The 22,112-nt window shown below is 37.3% G+C and overlaps 1 protein-coding gene across 2 annotated transcripts in view; it reads left to right on the forward strand.

Annotated features, from left to right (window-relative positions):
• The window catches only part of AP3S1 (adaptor related protein complex 3 subunit sigma 1), a 41,009-nt gene that overhangs the window by 14,752 nt on the left and 4,145 nt on the right, over positions 1-22,112 (forward strand). Inside the window, exons 4-6 of one of the 2 annotated variants that reach the window (XM_034774783.1) lie at positions 5,666-5,737; positions 15,178-15,285; positions 18,687-18,728. In XM_034774783.1, coding sequence (XP_034630674.1) covers positions 5,666-5,737; positions 15,178-15,285; positions 18,687-18,722 — 216 coding nt within the window. In that variant the 3' untranslated portion in view covers positions 18,723-18,728. The remainder of the gene's footprint in view (positions 1-5,665; positions 5,738-15,177; positions 15,286-18,686; positions 18,729-22,112) is intronic. The other variant, XM_034774781.1, reaches the window with a different exon arrangement.

Consider the following 22,112-nt stretch of genomic DNA (forward strand, 5'->3'; position numbering starts at 1 on the left):
GCATTTGATTGGTTATCTGTTTTTTTTCAGCTGTTAATGCTGTAATAGAATGTGAGTATTTAATGCAAGAGGAGAAAGGATGGTCTTGTGGCTAAAACACTGGACTTCAGAGATCTGGGTTCAGTTCCCTTCTCTGCCATGGACTTCCTGTGTGATCTTGGGCAAGGCATTTAGTCGTTCTGTCCCTCAGTTCCCAGTCCCTGCTTGTGTATTGTCCTTTTTCTCTCACTTTTTGTCTGTGTAGAATGGAAGCTCTTCAGGGCAAGGACTGTGTTGGTATGTTGCTGAGCACAGTGGGCCATGATGCTGACAATGGACTCTTAATTTGTCTTACCAGAACACTAAGAACAAGCTGATGTTTTGATTACTTATGCTATATTTAGTATTATATATTTAGGTTTATTAATATTTGAGTAAAATTTAAAACAAAATATAAAATACAGCTTTATTGTAATAGTTCATGTAATTCTAAAAGTAAAGCACAAGGGGGTGCTAGAAATTCACTTTGGATCAATATTAGTTATGGAAAACACACTATTTCTACATCTCTAGTCACCAGGACTTGGCTTGAGATTTATTTGACTCCAGAATTCATTTTTAATTCTCAGTTCTGTGACTCATGTTGTTTCTGCATTGTTGCTCAACCTTTTTTATGAAGTTGCTTTGTGAAAGTCAGTAGGTAGCCAGCAATTCCTTGGATGTCAGTTTCATGATTAATTTAATGTCCTGTAGTTAGTCTCAGCTGCAGTGGTATCCCTATAGTACATTTGAACTAGTTTTTCCCTTAAGGAGAAAGAAGCCCCAGGTTCTTATGACCCATAAGTACTACCACATCTGAAGCAATTACTGCCTTGTTTGAGATCTGTGCGCTTTTATCTCTTGGTGCACATGTTGGACTCTAAAATAAATTTTGTGCTGTAAGCATGTTGGCTCTTATTTTATCCACTGATGCATTTATTCTGAGACTTAAAAATAAAACTTAATTTTAATTAACCTCCCTTATTATAACTTCTATTGTAGAGTAATACTTTTTAAAATCAGTATGACATAAAAGGTTATAAACCTGTTTACAGTCTGATTCTGGGTTTCTGCCCTACCAGTGTCACACATAATCCCAGCTGTCACCAGTAGAAGACTGAGACATTTCAAATATTTATTAATAGAAATCTTGTGAAAATTCCAGCTGTGGGGCTCTGCAAAAGTAATAGTTTTCTCTTAATTTACCAGTGTATTTAGTGCTTAATGATCATGCTATGTAGACAGAGGTCTTTGGGCTTCGGTGGTTATCTTCCAAAACTTTCCTGTATTGTCTTAGATAACTAATTATGCTACTTTGATATTTGCATTAATTAATTTTTTTTTAAGAGCAGCCACTGAAGTTATGGATCTAAGGCTGTTGTGAGGAGAGGTCCTAATTGTTGGGATAATTTAAGAGTGAAATACTGTTCAGTTGCTCCTTTCCTATTCCCCTGTCTGTGAATATAAAAATTGCTACTGATGACACTTCTCTTCTTGTGCCTTATTTTAAAATGTCATTTTGTATAAAGGAACATTTTTCAAGGCACTAAATGAGTGTCTTAATGTCAGAATTTATAAATATCTTGTTGTCTGTGCTATGGAAAACTGTGCTTTTCCCCACCCCCAACTTCTAAACATAAATAACACCAGGATAACTGTTCCTCTAGATAGAGGATACACTTCTTTTTTATTTTCTCCTTGTGGCTAAATGCTAGACAAAACTACCCTTATATATACAACCCCCTTGAGGCGCACACAAGTTAAGAGAATTTCCCCTGGGAAGTCAGTTGGCTTCTCTGAGCCACATTATAAACATTGTTTAAGTAGTTTAACATATGAACTAATCATTTGTAAACTTGCCGTGTTTCTAGAAGACATTTTGTGTCTTAACAGTTAACTATATGAAGAAAATTAGTAACCCCAACAAGATGCCTCTTTTCTTCATGCTTAAAAAGTGCTATTCAATTAAATGTAAGATATTTATTTGTAAGGTTAATTGTCATAGTAACTCTTGTATTGAATCCATTTAAGAAATAACACAGGTCTAGATCCACAAAGAGGCATAGACACCTAAACCTTTAGGCACCATTGAAATCTTCAACCCCTGCTCGCTGCCATCTAACCCTGTAGTTGCCTAAATTCATTAGGCATCTACTTTGCAGTGGTGGGCATGCACAGTCCTGATGCCCTGAGCTACTTAGCACCTTAGCTCATACCTAAGTCCTAATGGAATTCTCAAACTAGGCCTTCCCCTACCTATCTTACCCGGGGGACCTATTCTGAGCATGCTTACTGGATCAGGCCCTGCATAAAAGATAGCCGGGAACTAGGTAGTTGGGAGTTGCGTGTGCATCCATTATACCCAATATTGCAGTGGTTAGAGCATTCACTTGTAGAGTGACCAGATGTCCCGATTTTATAGGGACAGTCCCGATTTTTGGGTCTTTTTCTTATATAGGCTCCTATAACCCCACACCCCCATCCTGATTTTTCACATTTGCTGTCTGGTCACCCTACTCGGTATGTGGTTTGAATCTCTACTCTGCCTGATTTAGAGCAAGGGACTTGAACCCTGGACTTTAACATCCCAAGTGAGTGCCCTATTCACCAGACTATTGGATACAGTATGGTATATCTCTGTCTCTCCTGTTGAAGCTGTTTCACTTTGCATAAATAATAATGTATCTGAGCAGGGACTTGAACCTGATTCTCCATTCCCTAGGGTAGTGCCCTAACCACTTGGCTATAGAGTCAGTCAATCCCTCACCCTCTGCCCATACCAGGAGGTTTCACAGTTGAGAGGTTCTCTGAGCTGGAGTTAGGAACCTAACTACGTTTGAGGAGAAGGGCCTAAGCCCTGCCCCGGTTCAGCATTTTCTACTGGCTAGCTTAGGCAGCTCCCTGCTCAGTTTTTGGCTTTTGTGAATCCCTTTCTTAGGTGCCTAACTCCCCACTCAGTGCATGGGGAGCCTGGTCTTCAACTCCTCTTTGTGGAGTTAGTTCCAGTATTTTTTGCTTAAATTCAGTGCTGGTACTAAATAATGGTACTTCTGTAACTCCACTAGACAGAAAATTGGTTTTGATTTTAAAATGGAAATTAATAGTAACATGTTATGAGTAAAAGACCTTTTTGAAAATTTCATGCATGCCCTTAGCATTTGTGTTGAAGTGGTAAATTTCCCATTGATTTTCAATGGGGTAGGGTTGGAACTTATGAAAATCCCCCCTCGTCCCCACCCCCTTTCTGGCTGAGTAGGAAAATTGGTTAGGGACATGGAAGATTTCCTTATTGGACTGGGCTCAAATAAGCTCAAAATTGAAATTTTATGTGGTGTGATCTCCTATCCCAAATCAGAAAGGCATGTCTGGCTTGCACAGTAATTAACAGGCCTTTGTAAATAATGAGGAGGACTTGCAATGATAAAAAATGAAACCTTGTGCATTGTATTTAAAGCAAACTGTTAATAACTGATTTGGCTTTATATATATATATATATATATATATAATATATATATTTTATATATATACACAAAAAATCAGGCGTTTGACCTTAATCCTTTTTTTTATTTATGTGCAGATTATTTTATTTATTGTATTCCTGTAGAGCCTAGGAGTCCTAGTCATCACTGTGCTAGGTGCAGAACATACACACAACAAAAAGGCATCCCTGGCCCATAAAGCGTGTGTTCTAAGTCTAAGACAGAGGCAACAGATGGGTATACAGCTGGAAACAATGAGACCGTGTTGGTCAGCATGATAGAGAGTGGTCTCAGCACATTAGCGGCTTAACTGTTGTCAAATTTTTTATAGGCATCATAGCAAAGATGGGTAATCAGGCAACCTTGCAGATGTTTATGGGAAGCACTTCCCAAGCATGAGAAACAGCATGGGAGAAAGCACAATGTTTGTTTGAAAATTTCAGAAATTTCAGTGGAGGCTGGCATGGGCCAGTTGGATATAAGTGTCAACAGCTCAGTAGTGACTGAGAGACGATAGACTGTGAAGTGCTTTGAAAGTTAATACAAGCAGCATATGTTTGATGCGATAAAGAAGGGGGAGCCAGTGCATGGATGTAAAGAGAAGTGCAACTTGGTCAAATCAATGGGCTAAGAAAATGATCCATTCAGCAGCATATTAAATGGATATGAGTGGGGCAAGATTACATTTGTCAAGGCCAGATAAAAGGAACTTGCAGTAATTGCAACATGGTATGATGAGAGCCTGGCTGAAAATTTTATTTGTATAGATGGAGAGGAAAGTCTGTATCTTAAGATGTTTTGCAGAAAGAATCTGCAAGACTTAGACATAAAGAGAGGTTCACTTTGAAGATGACACCCAGGTTATGGGCCTAAGTGACCTTCAGGATGGTGGTGTTGTCTAATGATTGAGAAAGAAGGTAACGGGAAAGGTATGGGGGAAGATTAAGATCCACTTTAGCTGTGTTGAGCTTGAGCTGACAGCAAGACATACACAAGGAGATGTCGGAGAGACCAGCTGAGATTTTAGTTTGGACAGAAGGAGACAGGTCTTGAGCAGAGAGGTGGGTCTATGAGTCCTCAGCAGAGATGTGGTAATTGAATTTGTGTTTGCAGATGAAATTACCCAGAGATAAGATGCAAAGGGAGAAGAGAAGGGGAGCTAGGACAGAGCCTTCTGGAACCCTCACAGATGAGGATGGAGAACAAGTTCTTAGCTTAGGTTAGGACATAGTCATTAGAAAATTTGGCAAGAGTGATTTCAGTGGAGTACTGGGGCTGAAACCAGTCTGTTATGGATTTGAAGGAGAGGCACTTCAGACAATAGTTATAGACAGCTCATTCCATGCTTTTAGAGTTGAAAGGGAGAAGGGAAATGGGCAGCAGTTGAAGAAGCAAGTGGCATCAAGCGTGTTTTATTTAGGAGGGGAGAGTCTAAGTCATGCTTGTATTATGGGGGTGGGAGGAAGAACCAAAGGAACATGAGAGGTTAAGGAGAAGAATAAGGGAGGGGATGAAATGATGGGATGGGGTCACTGGGGCAAATGGAGGGGATGGAGCAGGAAATTAAATGAGAAACTTCTGCCTCTGTGACGGGAGGAGGAGGAGAGAGTTGGAGGAGGGGAAGAGAAAGCAAGCCAAGGGAAGTGGGAGGGTCGCATCACATTTTAACAATTTTCTCTTGGAAGACAATGGCAAGATTCTGTGAGAGAAGTGGAAGCAGGCTGGGGCCCTCAGGAGCTACTGGAATACAAATAATTAATTGGTAAAAATAAACAGCTGAAATTCATTTTTACTGGATAGTTGGCATCCCAGTAAAATTAGAAGAAACGGTTCAGATCACAACTACATAAAATTGCAGTATAGATGTTCTTGGAGTATTCTTTCAATGTGTGAATATTCTTTAACTTTTGTATGTGTGTAATCCCTTGGCCACATTGCAGAGTTGTATTAAAAGCTGTCTTACTTCACATACTCTTTTTCCTGGGGCCTGCCGGCATACAGGATCCCAATAATAGTGTTAACCACACATGTTTTTCAGATACACTAGGCCTTGTAAAATCTACATGATCTCTATTTTCCTATATGTGCCACATTTGAAGTTCATAAATAATGAAATGTTTGAGTTGCTCTTAAACCTTGACCTTTTGCTTTGTTTTTTCTTCCACAGGTATTCGTGGAAACACTAGACAAATGTTTTGAAAATGTCTGTGAACTGGATTTAATTTTCCATGTAGACAAGGTACTGTGGTGAGCTACTATAATACCAGTTGAACCAAACATTCTTCTTGATAAGAAACATTTGGTCCTGAATCTGACAGAGTGGATAACAATCCTATCCTTGGTGGTGGTGAAATCTTGTCAGTTTCTATCAAGTTATTTTTAAAGTGCAAAAAGTGTGCTGGAACATGTCTTTAAGAATGAAAAATGAAATTCATTAGTACATTTACTTAGGAAGTGCCTGCAATGTAACTGTGTATATAAATGCAAAATCAGAGACACCAGAAGATTGTTTTTCTGATGAGGGAAGCTGATGGTTCCAAGAAATATTTTTGTCCAGGTTTCTTTTTTTTAATTATATGTTACTCTTAATTGACATTAGTTTTGGATTTTAGCATTCCAAATCCAGCAATTGCCTTTCACATATTTTATTATGAACATCACTCAGAAATGGAGTTAGCATACTTGGGGTAGGACGGATTCTGTACTGAACCCCAAATAGATATTAATATCTTCTTTTGTGTATAAATCGGAGGTTCTGTGAGAACTCACAGCTAGATGCTATAATTGACTTATTGGTCTGCTATACGGACATGCTGTTACTAATGCAATCTATCATTTACAAGGACACTGTCAACTTCTGACTACAAGTAATATCTAAAATGACGATAGTTTACAGAGACTGGAGGAAAATAGTTATTCCCCTCAATTTTTTCATTGTGTTTACTTTGTGCATATATCTGCTCTTTGTGTGCAGTCATTTCCCCCTCTTTGTGGGAGTTTTTCACATCTCAACAGAGCAAGAAAAACATAAAAGGGAAATGTGAAAGTGATGCAGCAAAAACTGGAAAGGGGAAGAAGGGCAAGTGTACTACCTGAAACTCATGTTTTGAAGCTGAATAGATGATTGCAAGTTGACTGCACCTTCTTAAAGAAAGAATGCTTACTTGTTGACACTGATCACTGAAAATTTCAATAGATTTGTATTGGTGTTTGAACTGATACCATATCCTGAAAAGTTCATTAAAATTTCACAGTAATAAATTAATTGTGCTTTCCCCATCCCCAAAAGAGAAGTTGGTTTTGCTCCTAAAATTAATTTGTTTGATTATGCTGATAATATTGAGATTGCAAACAGTGATAGACAAATATTTTATTATAACCTTGTGGGTTTCTCTTTATGACAAAACATTTTTTTCATCAAATAAAGTAACTCAATCTAGACAGAATCCACTAGTGGCTTAGGCCAATATTTTCAAACCTGCAGCCTAAAATTAGGCCCTTAATTCCATAGTTAAGCAAAAGTTGACTGATTTCCCCTCCTCCTCCCCCCACCCCCCTGTGAAAAATCAGGTCACTTCTACTATGTGGTCTAATTTAAGGCCTGCAGGTTTGAAAATACTGGCATTAATCTCTACAGTTGTTTGACTGTATTGTGACCATTTGCAATGAACAAGGTTACCAGGATTATGACCATCTCATTTGAGCTACTCTTAATTTTTTTTTTTCAGTATGTTTGTAACTGATCCATAAAGCCGTATTAAAGGAACTGGCACATGAAATTACAAATCCAATAGCAAGGATTTTTAATGAATCTGTAAACAGATTGACTGGAGAATTGCTAATATAGTTCCTATTTTTAAGAAAGGGGGTAAAAACGTGATCCAGGATCCTAAACTACAGGCTTGTTAGTTTGTATACAAGGTCTTGGAACAAATTTTGAAAGAGAAAGTATTTAAAGACATAGAGGTTAATGGTAATTGAAATAAAATACAACATGGTTTTACAAAAAGGCAGGTCATGCTAGACCAACCTGATATCTTCCTTTGAGACGATAACTGATTTTTTTTTTTTTTTAGACAAAGGAAATGCAGTAGATCTAATCTACCTGGATTTCTGCATGGCATTTGATACAGTTCCACATGGGAAATTATTAGTTAAATTGGAGAAGATAGGGATTAATATGAGAATTTAAAGGTGGATAAGGAATGTGTTAAAGGGGAGACTACTGTGTTAATACTGAAAGGTGAACTGTCAAGCTGGAGGGAGGTTACTAGTGGAGTTCCTCAGGGATCGGTATTGGAACCAATCTTATTTAACATTTTTTATTACTGACATTGGCACAAAAAGTGGGAGTGTGCTAATCAACTTTTGCAGATGACATAGAGTTGGGCAGTATTGCCAATACGAAGGAGGACCAGAATATCATAGAAGAAGATCTTGTAAACTGGAGGAATAGAAATGGGATGAAATTTAACAGTGCAAAGTGCAAGGTCATGCATTCAGGGACTAAGAACAAGAATTTTTGCTATCAGCTGGAGACTTATCCGTTGGAAGCGACAGAGGAGAAGGAAGTCCTGTGTGTATTGGTTGATCGCAGGATGATTGAGCCACCAATGTGATGTGGCCGTGAAAAAGGCTAATGCAGTCCTAGGATGTATCAGGCGAGGTATTTCCAGTGGAGACATAGAAGTATTACTACCATTATACAAGGCAGTGCTGAGATCTCATCTTCAATAGTGTGTGCAATTCTAGTCTCCCATATTTAAGAAAGATGAATTCACACTGATACAGGGTGCAGAGAAGGGCTACTAGAATTATTCGAGGAATGGAAAACCTCCCTTATGATAGCAGGCTCAAAGAGCTTGGCTTGTTTAGCCTAACAAAAAGGTGGCTATGGGGAGATATGATTGCTCTCTGTAAATAGATCAGAGTAATAAATACCAGGGAGGGAGAGGAGTTATTTAAGATAAGCGCCAATAAGGAGACACGAACAAATGGATATAAACGGCCATCAATAAATTTAGGCTCTAAATTAGGCGAACGTTCTAACCATCAGAGGAGTGAAGTTCTTGAACAGCCTCCTAAGAGGACAAAAAACCTAACTGGCTTCAAGACTGAGCTTGATAAACATATGGAGAGGATGGTATGATGGAACTGCCTACAATGGCATGTGGCCCATAGGCGACTGCCAGTAGCAGAAATCCCCAGTGGCTGGAGATGGGACACTAGATGGGGAGAGCTCTGAGTTATTACAGAGAATTCTTTCCTAGGTCTGCCTAGCGGATCTTGCACAAATGCTCGGGATCTAACTGATTGCCATATTTGGGGTCAGGAAGGAATTTTTGGCAGAGACCCTGGGTTTTTTTCGCCATCTTCTGCAAGTGGCCTGTGCCTCATGTTGCAGGTTTAAACTAGTGCAAATGGTGAATTCTCTGTAACTTGAAGCCTTTAAACCATGATGTGAAGACTTCAGTAACTCAGCCAGAGGCTAGGGGTCTATTACAGGAGTTGGGTGGATGAGGTTCTGTGGCCTGCAATGTGCAGGAGGTTAGACTAGATGTTCAGTTGCTCCTTTCTGACCTTACAGTGTATGAGTTTGAGACTCATTTTAAACTGTAACTTGGGATCCAGAGCTTCTGTCTAGATGTACATAAAGTCTATTCAGCCATTTGTAATGTATGAATCTTAAGCTATGTCACTACAAATGCTGCAGCTTTGCCACTGTAGTGTAGATGCTTACTACATCAACAAAGGGTTTTTTCCATTGATGATGTAATTAATCCACCTTTCCGAGAGATAGTAGCTAGGTTGAAAGAAGAATTCTGCCAGAGCAAAGTGGAAATATTTTTCCAAAGCTGGATTTGTATGTGGCATTTATGCTAGTGTTGACTGATTTCTCTCTTTTTTTTGTTTTTTAAGTTTGATTTTTAAAATAACAGACTCTGACACATGGCAGGCAAGATGGGGACAGTAATATTTGTAAAGAGAAAATACAATAATGCAAATCTACAAGTGGCAATTGAAAGTGGTAACATAAGGTCCTCAGTGAAGGATGAAAGAAATACTCCATCATTTATTTCTTCATTGTATAAGATTGATCTGATAATTTTACTCCTTACACATTGAGAAAAAGGAGCCAGATTACCATTTACACCCACCATATTGTGTGTGTATGTACATATAGAAACCAGAAAAGTAGTGAGAAAGTCTCATGGAATTTCATAAAAATCTGATATATAAACTACTTTTGCTTATTAAATGTTAAACAATGAAAAAATATAGTTTTTATGCATAAACTATATTTTAGTTTATTCAGGCTATAATTTGAAGACCTTACAGTTTTAAACTTTCATCTTACAATTATTGTGCATATTTTTAAAATTAAGGACCTTCTGCATCCTTGTTTGGACAGCTCTTTCCTCCCACAATTGGCATATCTGATGTGAGATAGGGTGAGAAAGGAATGTAAGCTTGTCTGCAAGGTATTTTATGATCGTAACTCTGCAAAAGAACCTTAGTTTTTTGGTTTAATGAGGCATGATTGAAGTTTACATGCTGCAGGGGGTCTGCCTACTGTTGAGATAAAAACACATTCATCATGTACTGTCTCCTCCTCCAAGGCTAACCAAATCCAACATTGCTCTTATTGACTCTCACACTATACCTCCTCAGTCGTCTTAGCCTTAGCTCTAGGAACTTTAGCATTTTTTTGAGTGAGGCCTTCGTTAGTAATGAATATGCTACGATTTCCCCATAATGTTATTTGCCTTTATGAAAATGACTACCGCTTACTTTTTGGTGCAAAAACATTGTTCAGAGCTATTTTTGTGACTGAGAAATTTTCACTTTTTGAGCAATGGCCAACAGTGTCTTGATTCAAAAAACCCTTTCCATCTGAATGAAATTGAGTTGCTTGAAAAAGATTAATTTTCATTCCCAATTGATCCTATTTAGTAAAGTGACGTGTTATGTGGGGGGAGAGGGAAGGGGAAAGAGGAGTCCCATTTGTGTGTGTGTGAGAGAGAGAAATCAGTTTTTGCAAATTTTCAACAAAATGTTAAACATCTAATTTTCTGGTATAAACCTTTTTAGTCATGTGCTTCTCTTACTGAAATTGTGCATTTATATAGTGCAATAAACTATTTCCTGTCTAAGTGAATAAAACTACTTGGAGGGGCGGGGGGGGGGGGGTCTGGTCTGTTTCTTCCTTCCGCTTTAATTAGTTTGAATGATCTAGATAATGTATTAAAGCCAAAATAATACTCCCCCTCCTTTTAATTCTGAATTTGGAAGGTGTTGAATTAATCTAGGTACAAGCCAATATTGGAGGAGTGACAACTCCTTTGCTCCATCCTTAGTTTACTCTTTCCAGGCCAGTTCTGCTGGCTGTGTTATAAGCCATATGTACAGTGTGCACATCCTTTCTAGGGGAATAAGGATTTTTTTAATCATTCCCCTTAATGTTTGATAGTCTGACTCTTAAAACTCTGCAACAGAAACACGTGTGAGGGAAGAGAGCTGTTCATTCTTCTCTGAATGTGTTTACCATGTTTCAATTGAAATAGACTAACAAACTGTCAGAGTAGCAACTTTTTCAGAACTGTTCTTTAGACTGTCCCTTCAAAGTTGTAGCACAAAAACAGGAATTGTTGTTGTGGTTCTTTTTAGATCAGTGCATAAGCTCCTCACACTTTGCTATTTCATGATACTTTGTTTCTATTTGCTTCTTTCTTTGATCTGTCGCCATAACTGGGAAATGTTACAAATAGCCAAAATGTTTTTGAAAGAAACATGCTTTGATGTGCCAAATTGCTTTCAGATCACACTCTTTAACTCTCTGCAAATGTTATCAAATGTTGGTTGTCTTACAGTTACTATGGGGTTGAAATACTGCACATTACTAAATATATGGCCAAGATTAATTTGCGTATGGAAAGTATTTTTCCTGAAACAAGGACATAAGCATAGACTACATGTGAATCAATGTGGATAACTCAAAGAATTGTTGATGTAGTAATAGTGGGAAGATTCCACAATTTAGGGCTCAGAGATTTAAATGTTTTTCATCAACAGTTTCATCTTCAAAATTGCTTTTATTTTTGAACTATCAAGATGATTTTGTTGGCAATTTTACTCTTTTTGAAACTGCCTCCTACATCTTTGCAGCTACATGTATGGTAAATGTTTTAAATACATATTCTGGAATGTTTTCACCAGGTGAATTTTCTAAATTGAAGCAAAGAAAAGCAATGAATAGGTCAGGCTTTTCCCCCCACTGGGTCTTCCCTCGTTTTTTAAACATCCCACGTAGTTATAGTTTTTATGGTTCAAGTTCACTGAACCTACATCTGTTGTATTACTTATCCACTTCTGAGAATGTAATTAAATTTTCACAAGCACTTGGAATATCTTTGTCTTAAGTTGGGGAAGAGAGTAGGCCACACTACTTAGATGGTTTGTTACACCCACTTAAACTGTGTTTCAGACAGTACCTTGAAAATGCTTACTGGAGAGGCACAAAATTATTTGATTTATAATACCTGGGACAATCTGAAAATTCAGACTCTCTTGGGAATTAGCAGTGTTAACGGTAAATAAGTATACTTTTTTAAAAAAGTGAAAATTATTAGTAAATGTAGCAATGTAGCAGTTGCAGACCACAAAAGTTTAATTTTCTGTATGAGTCTTTTTGAAGGATATCGTGTTGGGAAATGTAACTTTTGATCTAGAAGTTGTTAAAGCATCTGCAATAGACAATTTTCTCTTAAGTACGTGTTTCACATAAATGAATGACTTCAGGAAACAAATGCCATAAGATGAATTTAAAGGTGAACAGAGTACAGCAATGGCACTGAACTTAATTTTGATAGATTTATTTCCATAAGTTTTCATTTCTAAAGAAGCTTGATCAGTTTTCCATTTAATTATCACCCAAACCGACTCTTGCAAAGTAATGGTTTGGCAGTCTCTCAAGAAGAAAAGAGTTACCTTGAATCCAGTAGTAAACTATTTTGTGGGGTTAGGAGGGCAAGAACAATCTTTAGTCAGATATGTTCTAGGATTAGACTGAACATCTAAAGTCTGCAGGCGTAGTTGTAGCTGTTTCAGTCCCAGGATATTAGAGAGAAAATATGCTTCAGGAAGAAAATTGACTATGAAATCCTTAACAAACATCAGTTCCACCATAATCTCTCCACTGCCGAGAGGACGGCCATACAGTCCCTGAAATCTAATTGCTAATGATCAAACTAGCAGACAAAGGGGATGCCATTGTAGTCCTCAACTGTGAGGACTATATTAACAAGGCCAGCTGACTACTCTCCAGCACAATCTATGATAAAGAACTCCAAGACGACCCCACACCACAGTTTACCCAGGAGATTAAGGATATCCTCAAAACCTTCCCCAGACAACACCAAGAGAGAGTCTACAAACTCATCCCCCACAAACCCATTCAAGAGATCTACGTGCTTCCCAAGATACCCAAACAAGGGAACCTGGATAAATCCATTATATCTGGCTATGACACTTTTACTAATGGAATATCAGGGTTCATAGAAACTGACCTCAAATCACTCACCCCACAAAGGGCCAGCTTTCTCCTCCACAAACTCAGCAATATTAACCTCGGTAAGAACATCATCCTTGCCACCATGGATGTCATTTGCCTATACACAATGATGGCATAATTTTCTGCCTCAAATATTTACAAGACAATGGACAATCCTCATATCTAGCTCCAAATACATTGCCAAACTCATCCATTTCATCCTCACTCATGACCATTTTATATACAACATAAAATAACTTTTAATTTTTTTTTTCAAACCATGGGAACAGCCATGGGTACTAGGGTGGTTCCCCAATATGCCAACCTCTTCATGGACCTCCTTGAAGAAGATATTCTGCACTAATGCACCATGAAACCAATAATATATGTGAAATACATCACTGATATGTAAACTCCCTCATAGATTTCTACCACAACATCAACAACCATCATTCATCCATTAAACTCTCTCTGGAACACTCCCACACTAGCATCAACTTCCTGGACACCACAGTTGACTTCAGCAGTAGAGCCCTGTAGACAACTGTATACAAAAATCCCACAGAACACAATGCCTACCTTCATGGATGCAGTGGCCACCCCAAGCACACCAAGAAATCTGTGATGCCACAGAGTGAGCTCCAAGGAGATGTGCTCCAGGATGTACATCTTGGCACATTTAGGGCTGCCTTTGCCTGACAGGGACACTCCACCAAAGAAGTGGATCATGTCATGGAATGGGCCACCCAAATGCCCTGAGAGAGCCTGCTTCAATACAGAGATAAGACCCCCTCTCACCACATGTCCCTGGTTGTCGCCTACCACCCCATACTGGAGCCCATGCTGGGTATCCTCTAATAGTTACAACCCTTATTCAATGGGTACCCCATCCTGTGGGAGGCCTTTCCTGAACTCCCACTTCTGACCTTGAGGCAGCCCCCTGGCCTCTCCGCATTCATCATCAAAAGCAAGCTCCCCACAGACTGGGACACATCAATTCAAAGTAGCTTCAGGTCCTGTCAGAACAACAGATACAAAACCTGCAGACATATCTCCACTGCTGCGATGATTGGCACCCCCCCACACACAGCACACCTTCCACAGCTCCTACTTGTGTTTGGCAGCACGTGATATGCCTCATCCAGTCCATTGAATGCCCCAGAAACCAGACAATCATTGCGTGCTTGAGCGTACTCACACAGGAAAATGATAAAAGACAAAAAACAACTTGTCACCTGTGGGCAAACTTCTCACAAAGCGATCACTCTGTCTGACCTATCAGTCCTCATCTTCAAAGGAAATGTGCACAACACTATCAAAAGACAAGCCTGGAAGTTTAAATTCATTACTAGACTCTAAAAATCATGTACTGAACAGAGACTCTGGATTTATGGCTTACTACAATAATCTGTAACCCACGAACCCCCCTCTTTTTGTTTTATGACTGCAGAGGAGTTAAAGGGCCACTTCACCTTGAATGGTCCTTTACAATGTGTGCTAACTACTTATGCTAAACAATCTGTTCCACCTTGCATTTTGCTCTTTTGCTTTCCAGACGTGAAGAAGAGCTCTGTGTGGCTCTAAATCTTCTCTTTCTCACCAACAGAAGTTGATCCAATAAAAGATATTAACTCAAACTCCTTGTCTAGCTGAAGTCTACTTCCCTTAATCCTGCCTGGTTTGTTACGGAATGAAAGTTATCTGGTTCTTTTGGCTTAAACTGATTTCTTTTTTATTTCATACCAAAGAACTGCCTGTCCAAGGTGCTTATTGCTCTTATGTATGTTTCTGAGCAATGTTTTTAATCCCATAAATGCTCCCATCTTAAAAATGTTAGTGTACCTGGTATTAATTGGCACCCTTGTTGGCAGTCTCTGCAGAAAAGACTAAAAAGGGAATGGAGACTAGTGTTCCCACTTATTCCAGTGTTAATCGTCAAACAGGCAGTGCTGACAATCTTGCTGTGTGGACTTTGGACTCATCAACTTTTTCTGAAACCTAAAATTTTAAAAGGCTGTTTAGATATTACCCAGAAATATAAATTTTCTGTAAGTAGTGTAGTTGGCACTTTGACACTCAGACAGTATTTTGCTGATTTAAAATACATCTTCTTTTGTGATCTTTCTTAGGTCCATAATATTCTGGCTGAAATGGTCATGGGTGGAATGGTTTTGGAGACCAACATGAATGAAATTGTCACTCAAATTGATGCACAAAATAAATTGGAGAAATCTGAGGTAAGGCTGAGAGACTCTATAATGAGCTTTAACTTAAAGCATGATCATAATATCTGCATGATATGCAACCTTTGCTGTTTGTCCTTCAATACCATCCTATATACAGCTGCTTGCTTATAGTGCTAAAAATTTACAATGCACATTTAGTATGTGATACATTTCATCTTCTGTGATAATTGCATAGAATAGTAGCTAATTATTCTTTTGTTACCTTTATCAAACAAAGCCACATCTGCCATTGGTATCAGTGTGCACTGATAGTCCTTTAAATTTCTTTCTCTCAAGACCTCTGGCTTCTTGGAGTTTTTTTCTTCATGATGGAACCCAATACTGGCTGTAGAACTTAAGGGAAAAAATATATATACCTGTCTCCTAACAAGCTTGTAAAGTGTTAAATAAGTGGTAGTGTATTTGGTGTCATAGTAATACTGCAACATAAAATGATAAACTGGGGTGGAAGTGTGAGAGTAATTATGCATTTAAAGCCCAATCCTGGTCCCATTTAACAGATGGGAGTTCTGCCATTATTTGCAGTAATAAGAGCTTGTCTACATGAACAATTAAACTGCAGAACCTTGGATCTGAAGCTACCCCACACAACCCTGCCATAGTCTCACTATTTGTGCGCATTTGTGCATCTAACAGTTTGTTAGAGCACTTTGAACTAGTCCCATTTCAAAGAGGAATATAGATTAAAGCGCAGTAATGAACTGTTCAGGCATGTCAGCAGGCCACACATGGACAGTGAGACTGCAGTAGGCAAGTGCGGGGTAGATTCTACTATTCAGTTTGCCACAGTCTTAACTGTTCATGCAGAAAAAACCTAAGATTTGGTCTTCAGTGTATCTTCAAATAGGAAGACTGCATTCTGTATGTAAAATGGCCAGATAAATTTGAGTAGGCAGATGTGCCCAAATTTAAACTTAATGGATATCACCAATTCACTGACAGGATATAACTGTAGTTTAAATAAAGTCAATGCCAAGTGTTAAATTCTGCAGAACCTGATATCTAATTGGCTTAGTTTAGTACTGCTGAATTTAATTTGCAGTGCGGAGAATGCTAGAAGTAATATAACTGTGACATCAAATGTTATGATCTTTCTATATTGTGTCACTTGCAGTGTAAACCAGTAAACCAGCAATATGTTAGCTAAACCTCCTTGGCTGATCCGTGTTTGTGAGAGGCGATAATCCTGCGTCTGACCAATTTATCATTTTCTGGAAGCTCATTGCTATTGTTCAAATTGGGAAAACACTGCAAATTTAATAGTTTCCATTTAAACAAATATTTTTATTACATCTACCAAATTAAGTGAGAAATGAGATCTGAAGCTATGTTATGTCCAGCCATTTATATTGTTATTCCTAATTCGTAATATGGCATAGCAGCCCTTTCAGTCTGTCTGTCTGCCTGTGATTTTCCATTTTGCACCACTTCTTAGTCACTTCAAGAAGCAGCACAGCACTGACTGTGAGAAACACACAAATTGACAATGATATGATACTGTTTATGCCAGTGTATGCCCAGACTGAATAAATGATAATATTTTAATAAGATGCCCAAGATGCCTGTTTAACTTTCTGACAAAGTATTGATCTTGGAGGTAAATGTTTGCTTACCCCCCCCCCCTTATAAAATAAGGTAAGATCTATCTGAGTAACTTGTTTACATATTTTTCTATGATGGGTACAGCAAGACAGTAACCTAAGGTGTAAGAGGCATAATTTCTTAAGATTACTATGCCGTGGTGTTTGAAGAACTTCTTTAAGATCTGCCTAAAAACACTAGTTAAGGTATTTATTTACTAACTTGTTAATTCTGTTGCTAAATCAGCTAGAGAACAGTCTTTTGATTACTCACCTCAAATCTGTCAGTTGAGTGCAGTGAGCCCTATTAATTATTATTTCCCACTACCTCATCTGCAAGTTAACTACCTTTTTCTTAATATGATGCCTGAAATACAAAGCTAATTGCTAGAAAAATACAAACAAGTAATTAATTTGGCTCATAGGAAGTTTGGCTCCATATATCAGCCACATAGCAATTTTGCCTGTTGTATAGAGCAATGAATTATAGAAGGTAAATTTATAGTAGTAGTAAATTGAAATACTTGGTGACTGGGATGGAGTGGATAGCTTCACAATCTGCTCTTCATGAATGCAGATTTTGAGTACAGTTACTGTTTCTTTTTCAGCTCTGACAGTTAATGTAATATTATGATACTCTAGAGTCCATGGTGAATGTTTACTCAGTTAATTCATTAGTCATTTGTTACATGTATACCTAATCTTCATTTATTCCCAGATCACAATTTCTTCTTCTTTGTCCTTTTTGACTAAAGTTACTGTGTCTCAGCTCATTTTCCCAAAGGTGAACTGACAAGATACAAACCTTAAATTGAAGACTTTTAGAAATCAGTGGATCTTGTCATTTTGATAACCTATGATTGAAACAATATTAGAAATAAATGAACAAGAGCTCTCCAGAGGCTGTTTTCAATAGGATCTGTACTTCATACTCATAAGATTACCAAGGCTTCCAAACACTTTACAGCTCTTGACTTTAGTATGGTTCCTATCTATTAGAAATGCTTGGATCCATAAAAGTAATTGTATGAAGAATGAGCTGCTTTTCCTTTTGCAGCTAAAATGGCAAATTGCACTAAATCTATTTAGCCTACATCTTCAGAAATTACTACATTTCACTTAAATTTTAATATAAAGTGGAGTGGATAGGTGTGGTATATTTTGGGTTCAGTTTCAATAGACCAAAATGCAAGATGATTATATGTAGACTTTGTTTGCCTTACTGTTGTATGTCATAAACATTTGAACAGTTAAGCTGTTAACAATTTTTAATTGGACTTCAGTTGAAATTTAACATGAAGAATTAAACATCTGTTTATTGCATTCACAAATGTAAGTAACAAATTCCTTTGTCAAACCAAAGGCTGCTTACCCAGGGTCCTTGGCAGAATAGTAGCGCGTTGCATTGTTGTGATGGAGTCCCAGGTTTGATTTATGGCTCTACTCTTTTGTCACCTGGACTATGAGAATATGAGTATGGTACTGAGGCAATATGCCCCTTTCTGGAGGGAGGGGAAATGTGTCCCATGTGCTTCATCACTGATACATGTGACTAAGGAGCAGCACTGTTGGTCCCTGAATGGATTCCTGGTCAATCCCTCTGAATCAAAAACATGACTGTGATTTGGGATTAAGGGAGGGAAGGTTGGGAAAAGATCATTGGGATGCTATCAGGTCCACAGCTAAAACTGGCTACTTGTGTTCTATTTGGTGTGTTCAGCTGGGTGTGAATTTAGTCTTACTTTTAAGTCGGACCTCATTTTTCAAAACCACCTGATCTTTTCTAGCTCTTTCCATTCTTCTCTCTTACAGACCTTTATCTTTCAGTCTCCCAGACAGGACAGGTAGACACAGGTATTGCTGACTTTGAGAAAAAAATGTATTTTTAACAAAAAGGGAAAGCAAAATGATGTCAAAGGCAATAAATTATTTAGGCCAGACTCAAAAATTGTGTGTTAATATACCCATGCCAGTCCTTGTAGCCTACTTTTTGTGCTAGTTTCTTCTTATAGTTCCCTCATCTTTTATTGGCCGTAGTGTATTTTACTAGCTTGTCATTTACTTCATATGTTCTTTATTTTAATGTTTTTTCTTCCTACATTGTAGAATTTAACTTTGGGTTTTTTATGTCAGCATTTAAATAAGAAAAATTATGGATATTTTTGGAATTTAAAAATATGAATCTGAATAACAGTTGAGCACGCACATAGCTGACATTATTAGTGCAGTGTCACATGATTGAAAAACTTAAACTCTAAGTGTGTGGTCAGGAACATTCTGCCCATGAGAGCCTTAGAATAGTTAGTGTTAGCTCTAATGGTACAGCTTCCAAACTCAGTATTTCAAATTAAAAATCAGAATCTTTATGCTCTTGTATTGGAGTGAAATTTTAGAACAGGTTGCAGATAAACAACAAAGCATATTTGTTTTAAAAGTTTGATCCCAAGTAAATACTGAATAATCCATAGACTTTAAAATTATCGCCCTGAAATGTAAAGGTGACCTACAGATGTTATAATTGGCTTTTTAAGGTTGACATTATTGTGCTGAATGTCACTAACAAACAGGGTCAAAGGATAGTCGGCACATAATGAACTTCAACTGTATATTTTTCTCCTTTTGCAAGTGCTGATGTCCAGAGCAATTGTGGATCATTTGCTCCTTCTTTAGGAGACACCCTGGAATTTTCACAGGGAGTCTTGTGGAGCAACAGCCAGTGATCCAAGACTGATATGAACAAAATAATTTGGAAATGGACGAGGGAGTGTACATTTTAAGTTCAGAATGTGCCGACTGCCCCTTTGACTCTGGTTATTTGAAACATTAAGTACAACACAGTAATTTGAATGTCAGTGTGCATTAGTTGTAGACTACCTTTGAAATGAAATATTCTTTAAAAAAAAATCAGCTCCACTTATTTTTTTTTTTTACTTTTGTAATTGGAATTTCAAATCCATTGGGTTGTAAATAATTTTGTTATTCTCTTTTAAGAGACTTTTTATTGGATAAAGAATAGACTATGCAAGTAGTATATCTTCCCATTTTAAAAAGCAGATTTAACAAGTATAGCTTATCTAAAGTCAGGTTTTACTATTCTTCATTTTAAAGGCTTAGTGTAAAAATATTTTATATGATAAGAACATGTTTTACTTGAATTTGAAACTTCTTGTATTATATGAAGGAAGTAATCCAAACAAATTACCACCCTCATTTCTGCCTCCTCAAGTCACTGAAAATAAGACGTATTTCACTATGTAAGAAAGAGGAGCTAATTTTTCAATAGTTTTTAGCATATTGCTACTTTTTTTGTTTTCTGTTGTGTTCACATGTTCTGTTTTTTATTTTTGGGTCTGGCAATTTAAAGAAAAAAACCAATCAAACAAAAAATCATTCCCATCCATTACTATCTTTGTGATTCAAGTGCTTGAAATTTCTAAGAGTATGTCTAAGTCTTCTATCTGTTTGGCCTCATTTTGATATACCTTCAGACTTCATTTTGTTTTTTCTCTAATTCTGTTCATTTATCTAACCTCATGAGCAGAGAACATGATCATTACTTTATATTCTGTACTGCATCCTTTCATCCTATTCATAACCCTGCTGCTTTGAAATCATACTTCTTCTGGGAGGAGGAGTTGATATAAAACACTAGCAGCAGTGATATCAAGTACATTCCAATACATATGGAAAAGACCAGTTTCTCTAGCAGGGTTTCAGCCTTCATTAATTCATTTTCAAGTAAGCTGCATATTTGTGTACCTCCTTTTTACTAACAGCTAGCTTCTTGTGGAGCTGTTGGGAGGGCAGCCTAAATATTTATCCATTTGTCTAGTAAGAAGCGTACATGAATATTACCTAAACTTGCAAAAGCACCAGTAATCTGTTCCTGTATACTTGAGATCTTTTTAAAAATGCGAATAAAATCAACATTTCTAGGGTTATCTTCATGTAACACATTATCCCAGGATTATCAGGAAAGAATATTGTGACATATAACTACCATATTAACAAAATAATGACCTCAAATTATACTTAACATATTTAGAATTTAAGTGAATTGAAATTTCTCATTTGATAAATAGAAGAACATTTTCTATTTGTGCTACTCAACGGAATGTGCTAGCTTTGATCTTAAGCAAAACAGTCATATTATTTAAAGTTTCTTATGTGGCATTGATAATTCATGTTGAAGCCACAAGCCTTTAAGTATACTATCAGGTTTACAAACATTCTTGCAGTGGCTGTGAATAAAACATTAACATATCAGGTGTTTCAGGATTAGTGTACAACGTTTTTTAACAGTGAAATGGAGAATACAAAGCAGCTAGGGGGAAAATATGGTGTTTGGTTCATTGTAATAACAGCTATATGCAAGTTCATACCGTACTTCTAAAACTTCATGAACATGCTTGAGAAATTTCATTTTCACTTGCTTAGATCATTTTGCTTGCTGTGAACCTTCATAATTCACTGCATGATCAAGGCTTGACACTTAGTTTTTTAAAGTTTTATAATTTTTCCTTCGCCACCCTAACTTTTCTGCTAAAGTATTGAATAATAAAAGTAGTTGAAAGCTATACTGTGCAATATTACAGTAACTACTTTCTCATCAGGTACCTGCAGCAAACCTTTTATGAACAAATTGAATTTGAAGTATTTCTTGTGATTCCTCTTTTCTTTTATAAATTAAATTTACTCTTGGTAGCAGGAATTACAGAAAAATAGCAGAATTGATCACCAGTTTACTACTCGACATACTAAACATTGATAAGTCTGCTGATGCATTCAATATATAATAACCTAATACAAACACAAACTACTTTTACTGTGGATTACTTTTTTTTGTTACTGTAATACCTTTAGTCAGATGTTTTTTAGACCTCTTCATCTAAAAATCTGTTCAGTGTCTTAGAAGTACTGTATGACTTTGTCTTGTGCTTATAAAATTGTGAGAATGGTTGTGCTAAAAGGGCATTGCAGTATGTAAATGCTACATATGTCAAATCACAAAACCATTTAATAAAGAGGAGGACTTTAGGAGAAAAGGGTATGGTGGCTTGAGAATGTCTACGCTCCAGTGTATGAAGATGAATCCTTATCTTTTACTCTGGAAACTGTTTGCCCCTTTTCTGCCTGCAAGTGAATCTGAAATGCCATCGGCCTTCTATGAAGGATATTCTTTGATTTTAAGCCAAAATCATCATAGATGAAGTTTAGTTAAGTGGTTTTTTATTTATT

The sequence above is a fragment of the Trachemys scripta genome, chromosome 6, assembly GCF_013100865.1.
Source record: "Trachemys scripta elegans isolate TJP31775 chromosome 6, CAS_Tse_1.0, whole genome shotgun sequence".
In the NCBI taxonomy this organism is placed as follows: domain Eukaryota; kingdom Metazoa; phylum Chordata; order Testudines; family Emydidae; genus Trachemys; species Trachemys scripta.